This window comes from Parasteatoda tepidariorum, chromosome 2 (genome assembly GCF_982258835.1).
Source record: "Parasteatoda tepidariorum strain Cologne lab strain chromosome 2, Ptep-v5.0, whole genome shotgun sequence".
In the NCBI taxonomy this organism is placed as follows: domain Eukaryota; kingdom Metazoa; phylum Arthropoda; class Arachnida; order Araneae; family Theridiidae; genus Parasteatoda; species Parasteatoda tepidariorum.
Window position 1 is genome coordinate 48,112,520 of NC_141756.1, and position 24,808 is coordinate 48,137,327.

General features: G+C 30.9%; 2 protein-coding genes and 1 long non-coding RNA gene across 5 annotated transcripts in view; 2 read left to right on the forward strand and 1 right to left on the reverse strand.

Annotated features, from left to right (window-relative positions):
- LOC139424991 (uncharacterized) overlaps window positions 1-11,024 on the reverse strand; it is a 72,123-nt gene extending 61,099 nt beyond the window's left edge. For all 3 annotated transcript variants that reach the window (XR_011636141.2, XR_011636142.2, XR_015431364.1), the window contains exon 1: window positions 10,892-11,024. This is a non-coding gene — a long non-coding RNA (uncharacterized LOC139424991). The remainder of the gene's footprint in view (window positions 1-10,891) is intronic.
- Window positions 1-13,263, forward strand: part of LOC107444103 (sedoheptulokinase) — a 49,472-nt gene extending 36,209 nt beyond the window's left edge. The window contains exons 3-5 of the mRNA XM_016058181.5: window positions 4,429-4,604; window positions 9,306-9,503; window positions 10,556-13,263. Of these exons, the coding sequence (XP_015913667.1) occupies window positions 4,429-4,604; window positions 9,306-9,503; window positions 10,556-10,959 (778 nt within the window). The 3' untranslated portion in view covers window positions 10,960-13,263. The remainder of the gene's footprint in view (window positions 1-4,428; window positions 4,605-9,305; window positions 9,504-10,555) is intronic.
- Window positions 13,264-14,628: 1,365 nt separating this feature from the next.
- On the forward strand, window positions 14,629-18,307 carry LOC147815737 (uncharacterized). Its single transcript, XM_087156560.1, has 3 exons — window positions 14,629-14,713; window positions 15,463-15,657; window positions 16,866-18,307. The coding sequence occupies exons 1-3, from the start codon at window positions 14,629-14,631 to the stop codon at window positions 18,305-18,307; spliced, it is 1,722 nt and encodes a 573-aa protein (XP_087012686.1).
- Window positions 18,308-24,808: the final 6,501 nt, after the last annotated feature.

Genomic DNA, 24,808 nt, shown 5'->3' on the forward strand with positions numbered 1-24,808 from the left:
AAGAACTTTTTCTGAAAAGGTGTTATTTTTTTAATTATTAAAATAAAAAAAACGAGTAAAGCTCAATATTTGATTTTAAAATCGCATGAATACGAAATGCGATATTTGATATAAAATTGTGAAAATACGAAGCATGATGCTTTAATCGAGTAAAAGCGAACCTGATGTATGATTTTAATCAGGTAATTGAAATTTTAAGTCTCGTTTGCAGGTAGGTAGGAAAGAGCGTAATAACAAATCTTTTTTTCTCTCAGCAAATCGAAAAAAAAAACCCTGAAAATGTGGACTTTTTTTAAATTTTCAAATTGAAAAAAAAACTTACCCTTGATAAAAGCATTTCTGACGTAATCGGCGGCTGAGCGAAGCAGAGAAAATAAAATCGCAGGCCAATCTATGGCAGATTGACCCAACTCGTTAGGATTTTTTTACTTCCTTTTTTTAGTAGTAGTATAAGTAGTAGCATTAGAAAATTTTCAGCGCGTTTGTGTACATTTTAGTACATATCTGGTAATGGATACAATTGTGAACAAAGTATCACTTCCGTACTAACGGGACACTCTTTTCCTAAATATTTGTGTTTCGTTCATTTTGCTTGATATCTTACTTTTTTTTATTAAAAAAATGTATTTGTCAAACATTTATAACATTTAAGAGGCCTCATTCCTCGCCACCTTGAAGTTTACGTTAAATTTTTGATATTCAATTACGGCATCACTTTATTAGATTAGCAGAAATATTGCCTGCTAACTTTCAGAACATGGAAAGATTTATTCCCAAGCAAGTAAAGAAACAAAATTCCGCCTTCAGTAATCTGAATTAGGACTTTTGAATAGTTATTTTTTTATTGTTTAAACAGATGAAATCAAATTTGGATGATCCGAATTTTTTTTCCCTTGCAATAAATTACGCAGAATTTTTTTTTTCCCAAAAATTTAGACTCTCAAAAATATACAAATAAATAGCCTTGTCAATATACTAAAAATTCTTGTATAAAACTTAAAAAATTATTACAAATATGTTGCTAGCTTTGAAAAAAGTCCGTTAACTTTCTGTTCTAGACTGAACTAGCTTCAGTTTGTAAGGTCGAAATTTTTTACGAATGTGATTTTTGATTAGTTATATGTTTTAAATGGGTTGTTAAAAATGAGTTCTTTTGCTAAACCACGATTTAAAATCATAAAATGTCGCTAAAAATCCCTACAATTAAAACAAGTCCCTTAACTATTAATTAATTTTGAAAAACGCAACAAATTTTTAATTTTTACCGTAATATGCAGAGGAATAAGTATCAAAATTGGTGCAAATGACCCATTATAAATATAAAAACCATTTTTTTTCCTTCAACTTTCTTCTGTTTTAGAAACTGTTAAAAGGCCTCTTTAACTCAATTATAGTTCCTTAACAATTATCAGACTACCGAAATATTTTTATCTGTAAAAGGCACTACGAAGTTTGAAAGCAAATATTAGAATTCGAAAAATGTGATTACATCATTGTTATTTTGAAGTGATTATTGTGCTATTTGCTTTATTTGAACCTGCTTTGGAAATGCTAAGGGGTATTTAATTTCAGAACATTGAAAAGTCTGAAAACATTGTTGCTGTAATTTATTATTGTATTTGTTTATAGATGTATTATTTCATGAATAAATTTAAGTCAAGTAATCAACATGGTTTTATTCGAATGTTTATTTGTTTATTATTTTTATTGATATTTTTTACGAATTCCATAAATTAGATGAATTTCTTTAATTTAAAGTAAACTGAGGATTTTAAATTAATGTTGGTAAGTTAAATGGTTTCAATAATGTTTTTTCGTATTACTGTATTTTTAAAAAAATAAAGTATACTTTTTTAATATTAAAATAAATCGTTAACTAAGATAACAATCAACTTTTGTTATTCTAATGTTACACATACAACAATTATGTTATACATATCGTTACCCATTAATGGAGGCTTTTAAAATGAGTTTTCTGTGATTTTTTTTTTGTCTTAAAATTAACACAAAGCTCTATTATGTAGTTTTAATTCCTTATTAACAATGCGTTGCCATAATTGAACTTAGTAAGATTTTATTTAAGTGTGTATTTCATACATTACCAATTAATTGTTTTTAATTTATATTCACAACATTGGTCATTAAATTTACATTTATATTATTAAATTTATTCTATTTCATAATTAAATATAGTCATAAGCATTAAATTAGGTAATTAAAAATTCACATGATTGAATGAATACAATTTATATTAAAATTTACCTGTAAGAAATATTCTTGTAAAATTACTGTACCTTATGGTGATGACATTTCTGAAATTATAATTCGGGATATAAAAATCACAATTCATTTGGTAATGGTTTACCAGAAATTCTGGTTTTCAAAGTTATAATTCTTATTACCACTTGGAACTTAAGCACTCGGAAAAAAATTACGGAACATTTTCGTGTTCCCATAGAATTTACATTCATTTATTTATCAAATAGAGTTTTTTAAATTTGTCATCTTTTTTTTCCATCTCAAAATAAAAATCCTTTAACCTTAATTACTCGACAATTTTACTTTGACTTAATGGATTTTTGTAACAATAAACTTTATAAATTTAATAAAATAGAAACATATATATGGACATAAATTTCGAAAATCATTTTGCGTTTATACATTTTATCCTTAAATGGTTTTATTTTGTGAAAAATAAGGACGTGCTCAAATTTCCTCCGTATTCCTCATCTGATCTGCCCTTTCATGCGTTTAAATAAATGTTTGGCAACCAAATGGAATTTGCTTGTAATGCATCGATCTTTTCTTCCTCTCTTTACCTTAAGTTTTGGAAAGTTTCCATCTAGGGCAGGAAGGAATTTGTTATTCTTTATTAATTTTTTCAGCAAAAAGTTTTTTTTTTCGTGGTTGTACAATTTGTTGTTAGGTGGAGTTTAGACTAAAAGGTTTTGTCTGTAAAAGAAACTGCATAATGAAAGAGAAACGTTTTTCTTTCATTTAAAGTCATTTTATATTTTTAAAGATGCACTTCTTTTGTATTTAAATGAATAATAAATTAAAGTATAGGAGAATTTTCGATAATTCTTTTTTATAAGCTTTTAAATGTTACCCTTTTTACCACTTATTACAACAATTTATTGACTAAAAATGTTTTATATGTGCTATGTACTAAAAAATATTACTTTAAATTGAAAAAAAAATGACAACAAACTATTTATAAACTATTACTTCAATTTATGGCCTTAAAAGTTTTTTTGCAATAAAAAAATATTTTTTTGAATTGAGAAAAATGGAGAATTTTATTTAGTGAATTATTTGTTAATTACAAACGATTTCCGATTTATGAATTATTACTTCAATTTTTCTCTTGTAAGTTTCTTTGTAAGTCCTAGATAATAAAAAAATATTACTTTAAATTTAATAAAAAACTTATTTTTTATCAAACTATTTGTTTATTACAAACAATTCCCTAAACTATTGTTGAATTTTTTTTAACACAAAACTTCCTAGCCTGTTCTATATACCCGATAAAAAATATTAATTTGAATTGAGAAAATAATACTATTTTTTTATAGAACAACTCGTTCTACATTTTTTTTATCAAACTATTTGTTTATTACAAACAATTCCCTAAACTATTGTTGAAATTGTTTAGCAACGAAGTTCCTAACTGGCCCTATGTACCCGATAAAAAGATATTTATTTGAATTGAAAAAATATTACTAATTTTTTGTAGAACAATTCGTTCTTCATTTTTTATCAACCTATTTATTCGTTACAAACGATTCCCTAGACTATTGTTGATATTTTTTTAACATAAAAGTTCCTATCATGCCTTATGTACGCAATAAAAAATATTACTTTGAATTAAAAAAAATAATGCTAATTTTTTATCGAACAATTCGTTCTTCACAAGCAATTTCTTATTAACAAACTACTTATGCAATTTTTGTGTCATAAAAGTTTCTTACTATGCTCTGTGTCCATTCCGCATAAAATTAAATTATTTTGTCTTTTTGTTATAAAACATTAAAATTAAAGGCATCGTTAGCAATCATCATATAGAGCATAAAACTGGGTCAGCTAAAAGAGGCTGTAAAAATTGCCATACTACTATTGACGTCAGTGTGGCTTTATTAATTGGAATAATTATTACTACTGGTATCGTGTTACTATATAATAGGGATTGTGGTTATCGGCACCTAAAATATTAATGTAGGTACCTAATACTGTGGTAATAGATTTTTTTTATCTTTTCTTTAACAAATAAAAGTATCCAAAACTGTTTCTTATTTCCAGTTTAAAATATTTCTTTTTTCCTTTAATGCTAAGTTTTTAATCTTTTTCAGAGGTTTTAAGTTTTTTTGAGGTGTTATTTATTGTATTCATTTTATTCTTAATTTAAGTTTAATTTTTTGTAATTTCTAGGCTTAAAGAAGCTGATTTTCCTCTTCGCCTGCTGCCTGAAGTGACGATTGCAGGTAACATAGTAGGTAGAATGCCTACAGCCTGGTATGGCATACCTGCAGGCACACCTGTCTTCGCAGCTCTGGGTGATTTACAGTGTTCAGTTTTCTCCAGCATGGAAACAGATCATGATGCAGGTAGCCATCATATTTTTCTTGTCAACTCTAATGAAAAATATTGAGGCTTTTTTAAGGGGAAATTTCTATGAATTCAACTTCATAATGCTTATACCCGGTGATATTGGATTCGATTTTCATCATACGGGCATTTGGTTTAAATATCTTTCTAGGCATCATATGAATGATAAAACCTGGGGAATATAGTTTTTGTTGCATTTATGTAAATACCCTATCTTGCATAATTCGGGTGTGGATATTTCAAATATGAAATTAATTTTTCTCTTAAAGCTAGTGTTTTTTTTAAAAGTCGTTTTTTGTTTTTTTGTCGAAATGTACAAGTTTGAAGACGTTAGATATTACAGAGGGTTGCATAAACGTTGAGAAAAACTTCTAAGAAAGTTAGAGCACATAATCAGGATTAAAATTGCATGGAAACCCACGTCATCGTACGCATCTACTGTACTGTTACCTCTCTAATTAAATTTTCATTTACCCCGTGATCGATAATGTGAACTCGGTAACAGTGTCTCCCAGTTTCAAAATAAAATTGAGAAATATATTCAGAACAATTATCATTTACAAAAATTTATTAAAACCTAAATTATGTATATATAACAAGCTCAGTCCATTTCCAAATGTCAAACAACCAGCCAATTTATACAAACAGCCAGACAATATAGGCAAATAAAATTTTATTTTCCTAACTGATCTGAGTTTGCAAAAGTAAGTCAGAAGAGGCCAAGTTTAGTTTATCTTTAGCCAGTGCCTTCGATGGTTTATTCAGAAAATGACGCAAAACGTCAATATGAAGAAGAGTCACACTTTCGAGAAAATGAAAACGTTTGTCGTCTAATTAATTAAAATTTACTCCAATACTTCATTGTCTGGGTTCATAAAAATTTGCAAAAAAATGAGAATATGACATTGATTGTTTTAATTTTGATCTAGCTGAAAAAATGTCGCTAAATTGGGGATTTTTAAAAATTTTTAAAATATTTCTGTTATTGGTCCGTCCTAAAGACCAGATAATTCTTTACAGCAGTATAAAATTTGGAATTTTTATTTTCCCATTCTCTAGTAAGATTTTATTTTGAACATTAATGTTCTACAACTTTGACTTGTAAGAAATAATCCTGAAACAACAAATAAAATTCTCTAATGACTTTATTTATAAATTTGTATTAATTCTATGATAAATTTTCGTGTTATATACATAATGTAATTGTTTTTTTTAACTAGATCTCATTAATAAAATAGAATAAAAATATTAAAAAATACACATATTCCAAATTTACTTAAAATGTTTTATTTCAATGCAATTTTAAAGTAATTTTTTTTATACATGACATTTGTCAGATCGTTAAAGTTTTGCAAAATACTAACGTAATGTCTTTCAGTTAATGATGTTTTTTTTTTCTCTTAATATTACGAAAGAGTTGTATCTTGTTTAGGCACATACGTGCTTTCTTTTTTCTCTTTAATACACTTCTTAATCAACGTTTTTCTTTTAGTATGCACTTTTTTATTCTCTGTCCGTAAAGAAAAATGAAGAATTTAAAATGTAGTTCTTTTTATACTCAAGTTAATTGCACTTTTTTGTCTTCAGAAAAGTCTTTTATGCCAATTTAGCTCCTCACACTTAAACTTAATGATAATTACATGGGAAGAAAAAAAAAGTTTTTTCGCCATATATGTTTTTTTTTATAAATTTTTATATTAAGGTTCTAGTTTTAAATTGCTTAAACTCTATATATTTATCTATGAAGTTATTACAATCTGTATTATGCTGATCTAATTATCGTATTAAGTATTTACGTTAGTTCAATAATTATTACACATTCGATTTTACATAATGGAATATATTTTTACGAGAATCTATTGTGAAAAGAAATTGTTTTGTAAAGTGTCTAATTGTAGGGGAAAAACTATGAATTTCTAATTTTAAATAAGAGTTTGTTATATTATTAATTAGTTTAAATCTGTACCAAAAAAAAAATTCGTGTATCTGAAACCCAAAATGGTGGCTTACCATTAAATTCGAGGAGATGATAAACGACAGTGTTTACTATGTAGTCTTTGATTATCTGTGTAGGAAAAATTTCTCCTACAGTAATTCTGAGTCAAAAGTGCTTTTTATAGTACTGTTTACTGTTACTGTTTATTATTATTACTGTAAAAGTGCTTTTTTATATCGCGTGTTTAGAATACAGCCGAAATTAAATTATTTAAATTTTTAAACAATTAATCATTTTATTTACTCAGTTCTGGTTCCTAAAATACTCAAAGAAGAAGGGAAAAAAAGATTTTTTAACTATTTATTTTCTATAAATATTTTTGGCATCATTAGTGCTTTTAGATCTATCATTGTCGAATCTAAACATGGTTGATGGAGCTCAAGTTGTTTATATCATCGTGAAACTTCTGTAGCATTGTGTATTTATGACAACTTTTAAAATAATCAGACATTTATCATTCCGCGTAAAGTTTCCAAAACAATAAAAACAGCGTGACTGACATGACAGGCAGATGTTGATTTTGGCTCACTAAAAATGTCACCCAAATAAAAATTTCATATTTTTAAGGAGAAAACAAAGGGGGAAAACACCTCGTCTGTTGGCACTTTTATATAGCGGCACGCTCATTAAATTTAGTGAAGGTTTTTTGCGGTGTGACTAAATTAAAGAAGCTTAGAATAAGTCTAAATAGTAGTATCTTTAGATTTGACATTTATTTTTAGAATTATTCGAAATGTAAATTATTTTGCATATGTACCATCAATAGCTCTCTTCATTCGCCATCTTGGATTTTTGGTTAATTTTCGTTTTCCCGATTTTTTTTGTTCTTATCATACCACAAGACAAATTTTTTTTTTAAATAAAATGTTGTGAATTAAAGACTACTAACAAGGGAGACTAGGGAAGTGTGACTCGTCAATTTTGAAATAAACTAGTGGGATGTATGCCTTATGAGGAATAATTTTAGGGGGCAACATTCGTTTCGGTCCATATAAGGTCCTATGAGAGAAAAAAAATAATTCAATATATAGGAAAACCAGTATTTTATTACTTCAATGTAGACTGTTAGTTATTGCAATTATCTCATACTCTAATTAATTTGCAATTAATTGGTTAATTAATTAATCAATTAGTTAGAAAATTAATTAACTATTAATCAATTATTACTTAATTATTAATTAATTTATTTATTTGCAATTAATTTACTCCAATTAATTTGGAAAATTTTTTGGAAAAAAAAATTATGCTAATTTTTTTAAAGCAATAAATACGCATTATATAGTTCGTGAAAGTACCACAAAATTATTTGGGGTATGAGATAATCACAATAACTAATAGTGTGAATTGAAGTAATAAAATGCCGATTTTTCTATATATTGAATTATTTTTTATCTTTCATAGGACCTTCTATGGGCCGAAACGAATGTTGCCCCGTAAAATTATTTCTCATAAGGCATACATCCCACTAATTTATTTCAAAATTGGCGAGTCACATTTCCCTAGTTCCCTAGTCTCCCTTGTAAGATATCCAACCCACGTTACGCGTGTCACGGCCGGATGTTAACAGTGGCACGCGAAGACTTATTGAAAAACATTAATCAAAGTCACAATGAGCAATAGATTTTCAGCCAAAACACGTCATATCACTACTACTCAAATTATATTGAATTTGAAAAAGTTATACCAACTAATGAGAGATAAGAAATAAATATTTTCCATAATGAAATTAAAATATAGTTCTAGATAATCTGATATGGTAACTAAAATACTTTATTTTGTTATCCTATTATAATGCTTTATTTGTAATCCAATTATAAAAAAATTAGTGAAAAAGCAACACATTTTTCACTTTTTTATATATATACATATTTACCTTGTTGAAAAAATTAGAAAAACATTAAATTTCTGAGAATTTTTATGTTATTTTCCCATACTCGCAGATTTACTTGAGCATATAAGCTTAGTGAGCTTTAGTTGTGCGTTTCATTTCATTATCAGATTTCGTCTTCTGTTTTTCAAACATTTTATAACAATACTGTTTCCTAGACAGGATACTTTGAAACAATAGAAGAACACGTTTCTACAGATCTCATGCGAACAACTCAACGTAGAGGGACGAAAAATATCACAAAAAATTCTATTATTATTAGCAATCTGTAACAAAAAACGCCGTGCCAATCAAAATACACCAAGGAAAGTTTACTCTTTAACTATAGGTTTTCTACAAATGAATTTCGTATTTTCCATACTGGGTCTTGAACTACATGGAGTCAGAGAGTTGCGATTGCTTACAAACCACTCCATAAAAATTTACTAATTTCGGGAAGAAGAAAAGCACGATCCAAATCGGAGTTAACATCGTTAACGAACATGCGAACAGACTTTCACTTTTATGTATCTAGATGCAGTTTTACGTGTAGTTTAGAAGATGTAGATGTTTAAAAGCTTCACATTTAAGGTTTTTCTTTTTATCGCCATAAAGATTTTTTAATTAATTAAGCCAAGCCATTACTCACTTCTCTCTAGTTTCGTGTACTTAAACAGAAAATCGGAGGTCGACCACTTATTGCACATGCGGTACAACGAGGTTATTCTATTGCATCAGAAGTGTACAGCTTCTATCATGTTTCTGTATTAATTTCATTAAATAATATTTTTCTGCCTACATTCAAGTTGCTTACGTTAAATGTTTATCTTCATTTAGTGATGAATCTGAGCACATCGGCTCAATTGTCCTTTCTATTACCGGAAGACTTCAAACCACCACCAACTGTGTCTACATCTTCTATAGAGTACTTTCCTTATTTTAAAGGAAGATATCTGGCAGTGGCAGCTTCCCTTAATGGTGGAAATGTCTTAGCAGCATTTGTGAAGATGCTTCAACAATGGACACATGAACTAGGTAAGTACCTGAAATCCGAAGACGTATTTGATTTTGTTCCATATTGAGGAAGAAAATCACTAAAACCCAGGGCTAAAGAGAATAGAAGGGCTAGTTCACTCCGCTTTTAGAGCTGAAGCTACGATTTCCCTCCTCATGACGTCACTGTGTCCACAGATCTCGGAGATCGCAAGCAAAGATATTATGATAACTTTGTATCTTTCTCTTTGTAAAAATAAGTTAGACTTTTTCTGGTTATTAGATTTCAAACTTTACGTAATTAACACATTATTTCCGTTCATAAACATAGTTCGAAAAAACTATCTTGGCCATTATATTAAAAAAAATACCATTTTAAACTTATAAAAATATTTTACTAGTTGGCGAAAATGACACTATAAATACTTTATTTTAAAAAGTTCAGTTTTAACTTTAATTATTAAGAAAAATGAAGGCATATATCGACACTTTTTTAATCTACATATTCTTTTATAACAAGTTGAGTTAAATTTAGAATTCCTGATTTTAAAATATGCCGTTAATAGCAACATTTGAAGAACACCTAAACATAAAATTACTGTAGAAAAAGAAGAATTTTTTTTCAATTACTTGAAGTATTTCGGTATCAGAATGAAATATTGCCAACTTTTACTTTTACAACAACAGAACTGCCAACTTTTACTTGTTGGCTTTGGCTAAAGAAGTGTTTTGTTTACTTTAAGAAGTTGCTTTAGTTTGACTCTTAAGTCATAATTATTCTTATCACAGCTCGCGAAAAACTCGCAAGTACCTGTAACTTTCAGATAGAAAGATGAACTTCTAAGTACCTTCCAAGATGGTTGGGTGATTGTAAAGGAAGAATGTATCTCCCCTACATGTTCATGAATAAGCCCATGCAATTTTAGGCTTACTTTGCATTCAGGTTGTTTCTGTAATGTGTTCTATAAGATTTTGTACAATAACGTTTAGATTTTGAGTAATTACGTTGATAATTTGTAATCTGAAAAACTTTGTTTATTTTGTTAAAAATCATTTTATTTTAAATACTCATCAATTAACTTTTATCATAACAGGTTTGGGTGTCCCAGAAGGTAAAATATGGGAAAGAATCACGGCCTTGGCCCAGGACGAATCTTCAACTGATACAGAAATGGAGATCTCGCCAACCCTATATGGTGAGAGACATCTGACTGGAGAACAGAGAGCTGTAGTTCGAAACATCGATCCTCATTGCTTGGGCTTAGGAAAAGTGGCAAGAAGCTTGTTCAGAGGTTTAATCTCCAATCTTAGATCAATGATGCCAAGAGACTTTTTAATTGAAAACGGAATCACCAGAATTATTGGCAGTGGCACAGCTCTCACTAAGAATCCGAATTTACAAAAAGAATTAGAAACTCAATATGACTTACCCATTGTCTACGGCACAGGTAGCGATGCGGCTGTGGGAGTAGCTCTTGCTGTTCTGCCTTATTTGTGACGACTTGTTCGTTACGTAAGAAATTTACCTTTGTATAAAGTGAAAGGTATCATTCAATGTTATAGATATCCCTCTTGCACAATCTGCATCTAAAACTGTTTTAATAATCCGAAATTGCAAAATGACCATCTTATTCTTTTGCTTTTTCGCGAATATGAGCTTCAAGGTTTTATTACTATCAATGCATTCAGTATTATATTTGGATTTGTATTGTACGATCTGCTAAGGAAAAAGAAATACTTACTTTTTACTGATTACTAATTTTTACAAAGTTGATGTCATTTTTATTGACTTAACCGTCACGACAAAATCTTTCACAAGGAGCCTTACCGGTAACGAGAAAAAAATCGAGTGTAAAACAATTTTATTTCTAACTTGTTTTTTAGGACAGTAAAATATCCATGGCTCCTACTATTTACTAACTTACGTACAGTGCGTAAAAAGAAAAACTGACCACCCTGAATAACTTTTGATCTAATGATTGAATCTTCACGTACAAGTACTCAATCTTAATGGTTCGAAAGATTGACCTTAAATATCCAAGTTAATTAATGCAGACGATATTTTAAGTTACGGAATCAGACATAAAAACTTACTTTCTCTGAATAAACATTCCCTTTTAAGGTCTGATCTTGGATTTTAGACTTCTAAAATATTCGCAGTCCTGGAAATATGGTTTCCATAGTTTAGTCAAGAGAGCGGTCCTAACTTAGGAACTCTTAATGCTAATTTTACTATTTTGCTTATTTTACCATATCCCAAGAACTTTTCAAGCTAATTGAAAAATTTCTGCACACATTTATAAAATTCGTTAATCCAAAGATAATTCTATGCGAAAAATGAAATTTAGTGAAAGTTTATTATTTTTCACTATTTTATTGAATTGTAGTAAAACTATTTTAAGTTGAAAGATATACAATTTTTTATGGCAAAATACAAAATTTGAGCGAAATCGGTCGAGTAGTTCCTGAGGAATCGAATGTTTAAAGTACGACTATTTTAAAATTTGATCGGAAATCTGAATTTATCATAAAAAAAGGTAAATACGTTTTGTCTGATATCGTAAATAATTTATAATATCGTCTGCACTAACTAATTAGCATATTTGAGGTCATCTCCTCAAACCAATAAGATTCAATCCTAGAACATGAAGATCCGATCATTAGATCAAATGTAAATCAGAGTAGTCCGTTTTCTTTCCTTTTTTTTGCACTTAATGTTATCCTTTTAAGAGGTACTCTTCTCGAAAACATGCTCGAAATAAAATGATTTTACTACCAGTTTGAACCAAAAATTGAAATCTTTAAATAATTCTAAATAACTATTTTTTCAATTGTTCAAACATATGTACTTGAAATGAGATATTAAATATTCATTTAAATAATATATAAGTTTGTTTATGATGCCAAATCATATTTTCTCTTTGAAATAGTTCTTTAGCAATATTTTTCGAATTAATTTAATAATAAATGCTTTATTCCATCCAGTATGTTCTTACAAAAGATACTTTTGAGCTTAATGCTTGCAGCATTGCATTATTATAAAACTAAAACCATTTTGTCCTCATAATCTTTGTGTGCTAATTTTGATGTTATTATTTTTTATGAAAAAAAGCCGATAACATTGTTATATTCTATGAATTTTCATTATTCTATTTTTTCAATAGCACAAATTTGAATTCAGCACATTTTATAAAGTTCCAAAACTATCTGCTATAGTTTCCTTTAACAGATTCTATTTTGTGATATTTTTTCTCAGATCCGCTAATATCAATTATAATATGCCATTTATGTGTAATTAATTCTTATACTTTAAATATGTGTTCATTTTAATATATAAAAGCAATAAAAGATTTATAACTCTTAATTTTTCTCTTAAATAGATACTTTACTTGATAGCACTTGCATAGTAATTAATCTATAGTTTGTTTAGATTCATGCTCATTTCTATTTCATAATATAATTAGTAATACTATTTGAATGAATTGTGTTCTTGAATCTAGCTTTATAACTATTGATTATATTCAACAGCAAAATAGTAGTTTTTATAACATTTTAAAAAAGTCTCCTAAAATAGTGCAATTTAAATGTTTTTAAAAACCATAAGTTTGAAAATGGCTATAAAATTATTATAAATGTTTCATATTTATTACGTATACGATGAAAATAAAACGCTACTGAAATAGTTAAGTCAAACGAAGATTACAACGAAAAATATGTCTCTTGCTTTGTAAATTCTTTTGCCTGTAAAGTTTTCTGTGTATTGTAAAGTTTATATTAAAACAAAAATCGTTTTCTGTTGTTATTTATCTGTTTAAATCCACCTCGAATTACACAATTTGTCACAAAATTACATCACTATGACAATATTCAATAAATAAACCAAAGAAATCGATGCAGTAAAATAGTACCTGATTAAAAACTTCAAAAAATATATGAATAGCAAATTGCATTTCCTTGCGTAATGAGGAACTATTGTCGTTAACAAGGGAATCAACATTCATTTGAATAAAACGAGATTCCAATTCATCAGAGTTGATGTGACTGAGTGGATATAATTTTGGCATTTGTCGAAATTGAATTTATGTCCAAGATTCCAACAAGGTGCAGCGATTGATGATTTCTTGATATCGGACATATCTGTCGTATTCCTTAAGTTTTAAATCGCGTCTAATTTGTCCGATGTAGCCAAAGTCGCACTGATAAGGAATGTGACAAATGTGGCGTTTTTTAATTCTGTTAAATAAAGAATAAATAGAAGTCTTGCTTTTAAACAAGTAACATTTTATTATTAAAATAATTTAAGAAATAACATAACTATCTTAAGCCAATTTAGCATTACATAACTATTTTAGAATTAGAATATACAATTAATTCAACTTATCATTTTAATATTAATTATTACGTGCTTTTAGAATAGATAGAGAGAGACTTACCAAGTTTAGTCATGGTTTCGGTTTCAGCACACTCTGGCTGATTACTCTTTTGATTGTTTCCCCAACCCTTTCCTTCGGCTACTTTTATATCGTATTTTTTGCGTGATAAAAAGTTGCAAAACTGAGAAAAGGTCAAGTCCAAAAGTTATTGTTGTTTTCGAGTTTGTCCCATGATGGGGGTGACATTGTAAGATTTAAACCTAATTGTTTATTTGAATTACTTTATCCGTATTTAAGTTACTATTTGCCGATGGAGATTTCCCACGGTAGTTTTATTTAATCGAAGACTTTGAAATGTTCTAGACATCTAATTTTAGCCCTTTCGCTTGATTTTAATTTTGAGTGACGATAAGCGTCACACAAATGCCCCAGAGATTATCGAAGAGTTTTCAGCAAAGATTAGAAGAAGAGCGTTTGAGTCTAGTGAGTTTAGAAACTGTTGTATCAACTGTAGAGCAACTATATTAACAACAGCTGTATATAAGAAGGTGTAAACCCACGGTTAGCAGCAAGCGAGCGGATTAAGTTAAGTCAGGAGTTTAAAAAAAGAAGAGCAAAGGTTAAAAACGAAAGTTTTTATTTATTATTATTTCCAATGGACATAAACAGGGGGCAGGACAGAAACAAAGGAGGAACAACATCATAGAGAAAAGCATCAAAAATTTCAAGAGATAGACGGCTATCTCTCCAAAAACATCTTCTACCTTCCCAATATCTACACAGGCAGGCAGGCGATGTTTGTCCATGGGCTCATTCTTGTCATACAGGAAATAAGCAGCCTCATTAAGAATACCAATGGGCGGCAAGACAATCCTGCCAGTAAGTAGACGGAAAGAAGCCATTGCCTCCGATCGTAGTTCATCAGGAATATCCAATTAAGCAATCCTTTCCGTATTTGGTTTTCATTTTACACATAAGTTTATCTTGGAACGTAGACTGCATAATTGTTTAATATAAAGGGAAAACGAAAGTATGAAATGCCGAAATTCTGTATTCTATCTTCTGACTCCATTGTTACCTTCCTTTGTGCAATATTTTATTTTAATTTAAAGTGTCACATGATGAGTAAAGAAAGACAACCAAAAGTTTGAAATTATATATAAAGGTACTTTTAAGCTAGGATCCACGCTTGTTCCCGCGCCAAATTAATTAAAAAAAGATCAAGAGATGGCGCTGGGAAGAGTCATGTGTATTAAGTGAAATAGAAATAAAAAAGATGGAGGAAGAGCAAGTCGTGTGTCCTTTATTGTGGTAAAAAACAAGAAAAAAGAACCAGCTAAAAAGTTTTTCTGAACGAATATTGTTCAGATCGTCCGTTGTCAGCCTGAAGGGGAATCCCGGTGAGCTCTTTCCAATCTTTATTTGAAATAATTAGTTAGGTGAATTTGTTGTTATAAAGTTTAATTGCATAATTTAAAATGGACGCATTAAAAATAAGAAAAAAAGTTTTGAAATCCGCTTTAACGCGGCATAAAGATAAAGTTGCGTCCACGTTAAAAAGTGTTGATAGTATACAATTAAAACTTTTTGAAACTAAAACTAATGAAATTTCAAATGATTTTTTGAAGCTTGTAGTTCGGACGAGTTAGATGGTTATATGGAAGAAAAAGATAATATTGATGATTCTATCGATGAATTAAAAATAATGATTAACCGTCAACTGTCCGAAATCAAGGGTGAATCTTTGAATTTAACTACACCTGTAATAAGCAGTAGCATTAATGATATAAAATTACCAACACTTTCGATTCCAACCTTTAATGGTAAAATCGAAAATTGGATAATGTTCAAAGATATATTTAAAGCTAGTGTAATTGAAAACAAATCCATTTCTAACGCTATGAAATTGCAATATCTTAAAGGTAGTTGTAAAGATGAAGCAATAAGGGTAATAAATTCAATTTCCATTTCGGACGCAAATTTCGATATCGCGTGGAAATTATTAGAAGAAAGATATTCGAATAAACGTGAGCTATTAAATGCTATTATTAAAAAACTTGTGAATCAACCGAATATCACTGAAACAGCTAGTTCGATTTTGAATTCAATAGACATAACAAAAGAGTGCGTTAGATCGCTAGTTGTGTTAGAAAATAAAGTGGGAAATTTATCAGAAACAATTATAGTTTTCATAATTGTTGAAAAATTTGATAAATCGCTTCGTTACTGGTGGGAAAAAGAATTAAAGAATTCCGACGAGTTCGGTACACTAAGTTAATTACTTTCCTTTCTACAAGGTCAAGCTAGAACCCTTCAAAATAGTAAAATGAAAGAAGGGAAATTAAACCGCAATTCACAAAATAAAATTATGAGTATGGTATCAACAAACGAGAAAAATAATAATTTAAGATGCATTAAATGTAATCGAGAGGAATTACACGGATTATATAAATGTCCCGAATTTATTTCTCTTTCCGTGCATGAAAGATACGAATTTGTAAGAAAGAACAATCTTTGTTTTAATTGCTTAAAACGGCATTCAGTAAAAAATTGCTCATCTATTTATCGCTGTCAAAAATGCCATAAAAAACATTCCGTGATGCTTCATTTTGAAAATTCCAAACAAAACGATAATGAAGTCAAAACAACTGGTGATTCATTTTCGATTCCGAACTCCCAGGAAATGTTGGCGCCGTCGAAACTTAATCCAAATGCAGATAGTTTCAATTCTTCGAATAATCGAAACACATTTTCTGCCACATCTGTGCAGAGAATGAATCATGAAAAAATTGTTTTCTTTCGACCGCTAATTTATTCATAATAAATTGTTGTGGAGAATTAATAAAGGTTCGAGCTTTATTAGATCAAGGGAGTATGTCATGTTTTATTAGAACTGAGTTGGCAGATTTATTGGGCATAAAAAAGGAAAAGGTTTCTTTTACGGTTTCGGGTTTAAGTAATGCTAGAATAAATGTAAAATCTAAAATAAAAGCAGTGATTTCTAATGGATTTGGTTTCAATTTTTCATTAGAGTTTTTATGCGTATCTAGCATATCGGATGCTATCCCAACTAATCGTATTGCATTTCCAATTAACTGCATTCCCGAAAATGTAAATTTAGCGGATCCCAAATTCTACCAACCTGGAAAGATCGATGTTTTATTAGGAACTGAGATTTTCTATGAAATATTAAAATTCGGACAAATTGAAATTCCCGATACGAATTTAAAATTACAAAATTCTGTCTTTGGCTATATAGCCACAGGTACAGTTTCAAGGTCTGCATGTGAGAATCCGCAAAAAACTCATTGTGGACTAATTTACGATTGTAATGATTTAGAAAGCGATATTAAAAAATTTTGGGAACTTGACTCAATAGGGATTAAGGACGATCCTGGGTTTAATGAGTTAGAGCAATCCTTAGAAACCTTTGAAAAAACTGTGCGGTATAAAAATAACCGGTATGAGGTAGAGTTACCTTGGAAAAGAGATTGGAGAGAGCTCAATGATAATTTTAAAGTTGCGGAAAAAAGATTAAATTCACTTATGAAAAGATTTCAAAGAGATTCTGATCTCCACTTAGAATATTCGAACACTTTGCTTGAATATAAAAATCAGAACATTATTGAAAAAGTTACTGAAGCAACTAAACCTAACGATAGAGCTGTCTATTATTTACCACATCAACGGGTTATCAGAGAGGAAAGTCAGACTACAAAATTGCGTATAGTTTTTGATGCGAGTTCGAGTAAGGATTTCAAAAGTTTAAGCCTGAATGACTGCCTGTGGGTTGGAGAAAATCTTAATTCCAAGATTTTCGATATATTAATAAGCTTCAGGTTGAACAAAATCGCCTTTATTGCCGATATTGAGAAAGCTTTCCTACAGGTATCACTTTCTGAAAAAGATAGAGACGCTGTAAGATTCCTGTGGAAGGAAGATGGTATTCTTCAAACTTATAGATTCAGCCGAGTGCTTTTCGGTGTAACAAGCAGCCCGTTTCTTCTTTCTGCGACAATAAGGAAACACCTGAAGTTATTTCAAGACATGTATCCCCTTACTACAGACTGTTTGCGTCGATCCTTTTACGTAGACGATTTCATTTCGGGAGCGGACAGTTTGGAAGAAGCTATAACTGTATCAAAAGAATCTTTAAGTATCATGGAAAAGGCTAGTATGGTATTGCGAAAATGGAAGACAAACAGCGACATTTTGAGGCAACTGTGGAGAAATGAAGGTTTTCAAATTCAAAGTGATCCAAACAACTTAGAAACTCATCCAACTAAAGTTTTGGGGATGATGTGGAGCATTGAGGATGATAACTTCATTTTGGATATGCCGAGCATATCAGAGATACCCTTTCAAGAAAATACTAAGCGATCGCTTATGAGAATGATAGGGAAAATATACGATCCGCTGGGGTTGTTAGTTCCATATACCTTAAGAATAAAGTGTTTGATGCAAGAATTATGATTAAAAGGTATATCGTGGGACGACGAACTTCCACTTAACATCAAGGAGCAGTGGGTTCAGTGGTGTTCTGAGATTCCTGCTTTAAAAAATGCGAAGGTTCCTCGATATGTGCCGAACTCTTGCTCTGATGAGGAAAACTCAACATTAGAGATACATGGATTTTGCGACGCGAGTGCAAAAGCTTATGGCGCGTCAATTTATATTAGATTTTTAAAAGAAAATACCATAGAAGTAAAATTGCTTACATCTAAATGCCGTGTTGCGCCCTTAAGAAAACTGACTTTACCGAGATTGGAGCTTCTAGGTGCCTTATTGTTAGCCCGATTGGCTAACAAAGTAAAACAAATAATGGATCAAAAACGAATATCGGATGTTTTTTTGTACACCGATTCAAAAATAGCTTTATACTGGATTAAAGGATCCTGTAAAAAATGGAAATCTCTCGTAGCTAATAGAGTTACAGAGATACAAAAACTGACTGACACCAATTCTTGATCGCATTGTGCTGGCAAGAGTAATCCAGCAGACTTTGTGACTAGGGGTACTTCTGCTGAATTTCTTCTTGGCAACGATGTGTGGTGGAATGGCCCTCAGTTTTTGGAGACAAAACTGATCTTTCAACAGATGGTGATCTGATGTCAGTTTCAATCGATGACATTTCAGACGAACTAAAGAAAAATAATGACATTGACGATTTTCAATTTAATTTTACTTGTCTTAATCATGATTCCATTATTGATGATATTCTCAAACTTAGTAATAATTTTATAACTATTATTCGTATTATGTGTTATATTCTTAGATTCATTAATAATGTAAAAGGTAATAATAGGATTATCGGACACCTTACGCATGAGGAACTAAGGAAAGCAGAGGTAAAAGTTCTTCAAATTGTTCAACAGGATCATTTTATGCAGGAAATAAAAAATCTCAAAAAAGGTAAGAGTGTTCCAAATAATAGTAAGGTGAGATCCTTAAATTGTTTCTTGGATAATAAGTGGGTGGAAGATTAAAAAATTCTAACTTAAGTATGAATAAAAAACATCTCATAGTATTGCAAGATAAACACCCACTTACTTCGATTATTGTAAGATATTATCATTTAATCTATTTACTCGTAGGTTCTAATACATTGTTATATCTTTTAAGACAAAAATTATGGATAATGAATGGGCGTAACATTTGTAGAAAAATTGTACACGAATGTCTTGTTTGTTATAAAAGTTTTCCCTTTATGAATGTGGGGACCGATTTCTGTGGTCCGTTCTATGTAAAATTTAAAAACCAACGTAAGGGACAATTGAATAAAGTATACGTGTGTATATTTATATGCCTAAGCACTAAAGCCATTCATTTAGAATTCGTAACAGATCTTACATCTGAAGCATTTATTGCATGTTTAAAACGTTTTTTTGGTCGTCGTGGCAAATGCTCTAAATTGTTTAGTGACAATGCAAAAAATTTCGTTGGTGCTAGTGTAGAACTTAAAAAACTACATAGAATGGTTAAGTATCCTGATGAGATCTTAGCAAAATTTCTTTCCAGTCAAGAAATTGAGTTTAAATTTATACCTCCGAAATCACCAAATTTCGGTGGAATTTGGGAATCGGGTGTAAAATCCTTTAAGCATCATTTAAAACGTGTAGTCGGAAATTCTCATTTAACTCTTGAAGAGTTCGTTACAATAATTGTGGAAATAGAAAGTGTTCTTAATTCAAGACCACTTACTCCGTTGTCCTCCGAGTTTGATAATTTTGAAACTTTGTCCCCCGGACATTTTTGAATAGGCCGCCCCTTAACTTCCTTTGTTGAGCCTCAGATTGTTGACATTCCTGAAAATAAACTTTCTAAATGGAAAAAAATTACTAAATACAGTCAACAAATTTGGAAGCTCTGGAAACGAGATTATCTATCCCATTTGCAGCAACGGGGTAAGTGGATGTTTCCTAAAAACAATGTTAAAGTAGGTTCATTAGTTTTGATCAAATACGAAAGTATGCCTAGTACCAAATGGTTGACTGGAAGAATATCGGAAATTATTTTTGGTAAAGATGAAAAAGTACGAGTTGTCAATATAAAGTTAACCAATGGCAATTTGTTGAAAAGAAATGTTCGTGATATTTGTCTATTGCCTATCAATGATAATTAAAATTTTGTTATATATTTTACTAATTTACTTGATTGTTGGATTTAAATGTTTTCCATATATTGCTTATTTTGTATTTTATATATCTTTGATTCTATATGTTATCATTTATTTAGTTTGAAACCCTTAAGGTTTCAAGGTCGGGAGTATGTTCCCGCGCCAAATTAATTAAAAAAAGGTCAAGAGATGGCGCTGGGAAGAGTCATGTGTATTAAGTGAAATAGAAATAAAAAAGATGGAGGAAGAGCAAGTCGTGTGTCCTTTATTGTGGTAAAAAACAAAAAAAGGAACCAGCTAAAAAGTTTTTCTGAACGAATATTGTTCAACGCTTTTTTCCTTACTATTTTGAGATTTGGTTATGACGAAAATTACTAGCAAATTTAGGTGTTTTCCTTTTTTTTAAATTTTTTTCTTTAGAAATCATTATTATATGTTAGATTCTATGCAAAGTGTTCTACTACCACATTTCTTAATATATACCCAGACAGCAGTGTAAGGTTGATTTTAATGTCAGCTACAACCCTTATCACAAAGCCTAACAATGCTTATAAATGATTAGCAAATCAACCATGCAAGCTTGAAATAATGTTAGTTTGCGCGCTATGAAGTTTGCATTAAACTAGCGAAAGCAACACTTTTATATCGAGATTGATTTTGCCTTTATAAAAGAAGGCTAGATAAACCTTTTGAAATCCAGGATGAATTGCAATGAAGAATAGAAAGTGTCCTCAAAATCGAAGCTCAAATAAATGTTTATTTCAACTGGTGTAACGAATAGAAACAAAATAATTAAAACATAGTTTGTTATGTAAAAAAAAATTTAGAGTTACTAAAAAAATTAACCATTTCATAATTTTAAAGACTTACATTTCTATTTTTTCGAGAATTTATTTTACGAAAACATTAAGTCATCGTTTCAAATTTTCAATGTAAAATAAAATAATTTTGTTTTAAGTGTATTTTGACGCTTTACTCTACGAAATATATGCAGTAAGTATTAAAATTAACCTTCATTTTGTTAGCAAGAGTGGGAAAAAATATTTAGATGAAGCTCCAAATTTTAGAGGCATTATTTATTTAATGATAGCATAAAAGAAACTGTTGATCATTCTTAACTTTTCAAGGCTTTGTCGCGGATCGTCAGCCAAATGTCTTCTCATTGTCTGAAATATTTGTCTTCTTGTCAGTCTACTTTTTTCTGGAACGTTTTCCAAAATAATTGCTTTCCTTCTTTTATTGAAACTTTTTTTTTTATAAATAATAAAGCTTTATGTTTTGTTTCTCTCATCTTAACTTCTTGAACAACTTTTTAAAGCTTAGATAAAAATTACGATAGTAGACCTTGTACCTTTTAGAGTCATGAGAATTTTTAAGGAAGGTAAACACTTATTTTTTTTAATTCCTTTATTTTTCGTTCAAGCATGAATTTAAAATTAGGGATCAATATAATTCAAAACATCAAGAACATGATCATCATCCCGCCTTGACCAAGCACCATTTTCAGGGCTCTATCTTTAAACGGCCGTGGTAGGAATGCCACGCAGTTTCGACAGTAGTCAGACAATGCGGATAGCGCCTGAGCTGGTACCCCTCCCTTCAAACTTCCCAACCAACGACAGGACTTGAAGCCTTGACAAAGTTAACGTGAACCTTGCTACGTATACAAGCTGGTTGTTTTGTTGGCCACCTGGATCGAACTTAGTATCCCAGCTCTCCAACCAGCTGTGCGAGCGGCACCTTAACTGACTGCGCCATTAATATGAAACAATCGTTATGATATCGTCAATTAAAAGGGAACTTTAATAAACCTGAAAATGTCTTGTCAAAGTAGTAGGTCTCTTAAAAAAGGATTGAGGGGTGAGGGGTTACCCAAGGTTAAACAACCATTTATACGATAATACTTGCCATTCTTCAGTAACTGACTTAGTTTTCTGGGAATCATTTCAGATTTTGAAAAATTCTAATTTTTTAGTTTATGGCCTTTCTGAAGCCCCCCCCCCCATCATTTCACATTGTTTGAAAATCCATATTGCATAACTAGAATTCTCACACCATCTCAATAGGTCTTTTCGTTCATTTCCCCTCCTTTGTGTCCTTCATATGTGTTTCCCACCTCTTATTGGTTTAACCACTTTTTTTCTAGTTGCAACTTGTTTGCAATTTTTCCTCTGCACCTACTTGTTCCTCTTTGGGAAAAGTTTTTCATTATAGAGCTAGAATGATACTATGTCTGTTTCTGCGGCTTTATTTATGCTTTATTTGCGTTATCTAATTTTAGTTTCATATACAATGATGAAGAAAAACCCCAAGACAAAGAAAAAATTATTGTAACGAAATTTCAGTAATGCGTTTATCTGAGTAACCTTTTTTTATTGATTAAAGTTCCAAGATCACAAATTAATGCAATGAAGGGAAAAAAACCACTCCAAATGTGAAATACTGGTATATTAATAACCGGTATAAAAACCAAAATTGTGAATGCAAGCGTGCATTTTGTCATACAGATGCTGTATATCACTTTGTGGGATGGAGCTCCATGCCTGTTGCGCTTGGTCAATCAATACAGGGATAGTTAATGCTGGTTCTGTGTGATGCTGAAGTTGTCGTCCAACGATTTCCATACATGCTCGATCGATAAGAGATCCAGTGATCTGGCAGGCCAAGGCAACATGTCGACCTTCTGTAAAGCATGCAAGATTACAACAGCAGTTGAGGGCGAGCGTTATTCTGCTGCAAAATACTCCCTTGAATGCTGCTCATAAATGGTTTCAAAATAGGCTGAATCACCAGGTTGAAGTACAAATTTGCAGTCAAGGTGCGTGGAATAACAACGAGAGTGGTCCTGCTGTCATAGAAAATTGCTCCCCAGATCATAACTTCAGATGTAGGTTCAGTGTGTCTAGGCGGTAACAGGCGCTCTCCTGGCCTCCTTTTAACCAATATACGTCTATCACTGGCAGCAAGGCGGAACCGACTTTCAACAAAAAACACAACAGATCTCCGCTCTGTCCTGCAATGAACCTAACTGGACACCACTCACGTCGTAAACGGCAGTGGTTTGGAGTGAGTGGAATGCAAGCTACAGGGCTTTTTGCTTGGAGCTGTACTTGAAGTAGCCGATTTGCAACAGTTCGTTGTGTCACTGCAGTGCCAACTGCTGCTCAAAGTTCCGATTCAGACGCCGTATACGGTGGTCTTCCTTATGAGTTATGCCGCGTGACAGCCCAGAAACGGGTGTTCTTAAGCAGTAACTTTCCTTGGTCACTGCTGCCAGCACTCATGCACAGTGGGTACATTTCTCGCAGCCCTATTGCACGACAACGTTCTAAGGGTCTGGATCAGATTTATTCCCCTAAGAAACGTCTCATGTCGAACAGGTTGGGCCACGGTGGCTCAGGGGACAGAAAGATCGTCCCCCAATGAGGTAACCCATGTTCAAATCCCAGCTGTGGCTGATTGCTACGAATTCTGTTCCCGGCTCACACCGACAACAGTGTTGACTTAAAATATTCTCAGCAGTAAGCAGATCATAGGTCAGATTCCCCTTGCCATGGATAATCATGGGAAATTTTCGTAGTTTTTCTCTGCATGATACACAAATGCGGGTTAGTTTATCAAAAATCTTTTGGGTAGAATTCAAAATTAAAAGGCTACGGAGTTAAACTTCGATAGTTGTAATTTCAGAATTGAGTCGGCTGTTCAACTTTTGTTATAAAATAAAATGAATTAAAATCGAACTGATTCTCGTGAATTCTTCTCATATTCTGAGTGGCTTGCCGGGGTGTCTTATTTTACTTGCTCTTAATTTGCTTGATAACAATTTATTACATTGTTCTGTTTGAAACGTTCGATAGAGCTTGCAAATTTCTGCCGAAGTTACCTGTTCTAGAGAGCTTCTGAAAGTTTTAAATATTAATATATATACTGGGAATTATAAAAAGGAAGGTTAAATTTATCATGATTTAGACAAATTAATTAATTAATCCTCAATAATTTGGTGAAACAATTGAATTTATTAAACATGTGAGATTTGAGGAAAATAAAAAAGGCAATTTGAGTATGTGGCACGATGAATTTACAAGAATGTATAGGAGATAAAAAAAACTAATTAATAATTAATTCACCTTAACAAAAAACATATTAATCCATCTAATTGACCGAATAGTGGATCTTAATTGACCGAATAGTGGTAGTAAAAAAATACATTGTCGGAAATTGAAAAAATGTCACATAGGTTAAGGGAACTAAGAAATAAAAAAATATTTTTAAGTAATAAGAGCTCATGCAGCTACAGAAAGCTGGTAAAATATAGTGGAGAAAAATAAGGAAAAACATATCAAACACTAACTCTTACA

Coding starts and splice junctions, on each gene's coding strand:
- LOC147815737 (XM_087156560.1), top strand. CDS start 14,629: ATGTTTGTCCATGGGCTCATTCTTGTCATACAGGAAATAAGCAGCCTC. Junction 14,714..15,462: donor GCGGCAAGACAATCCTGCCA/GTAAGTAGACGG, acceptor GATTTTTTGAAG/CTTGTAGTTCGGACGAGTTA. Junction 15,658..16,865: donor TTCGATTCCAACCTTTAATG/GTAAAATCGAAA, acceptor ATTTTTCATTAG/AGTTTTTATGCGTATCTAGC.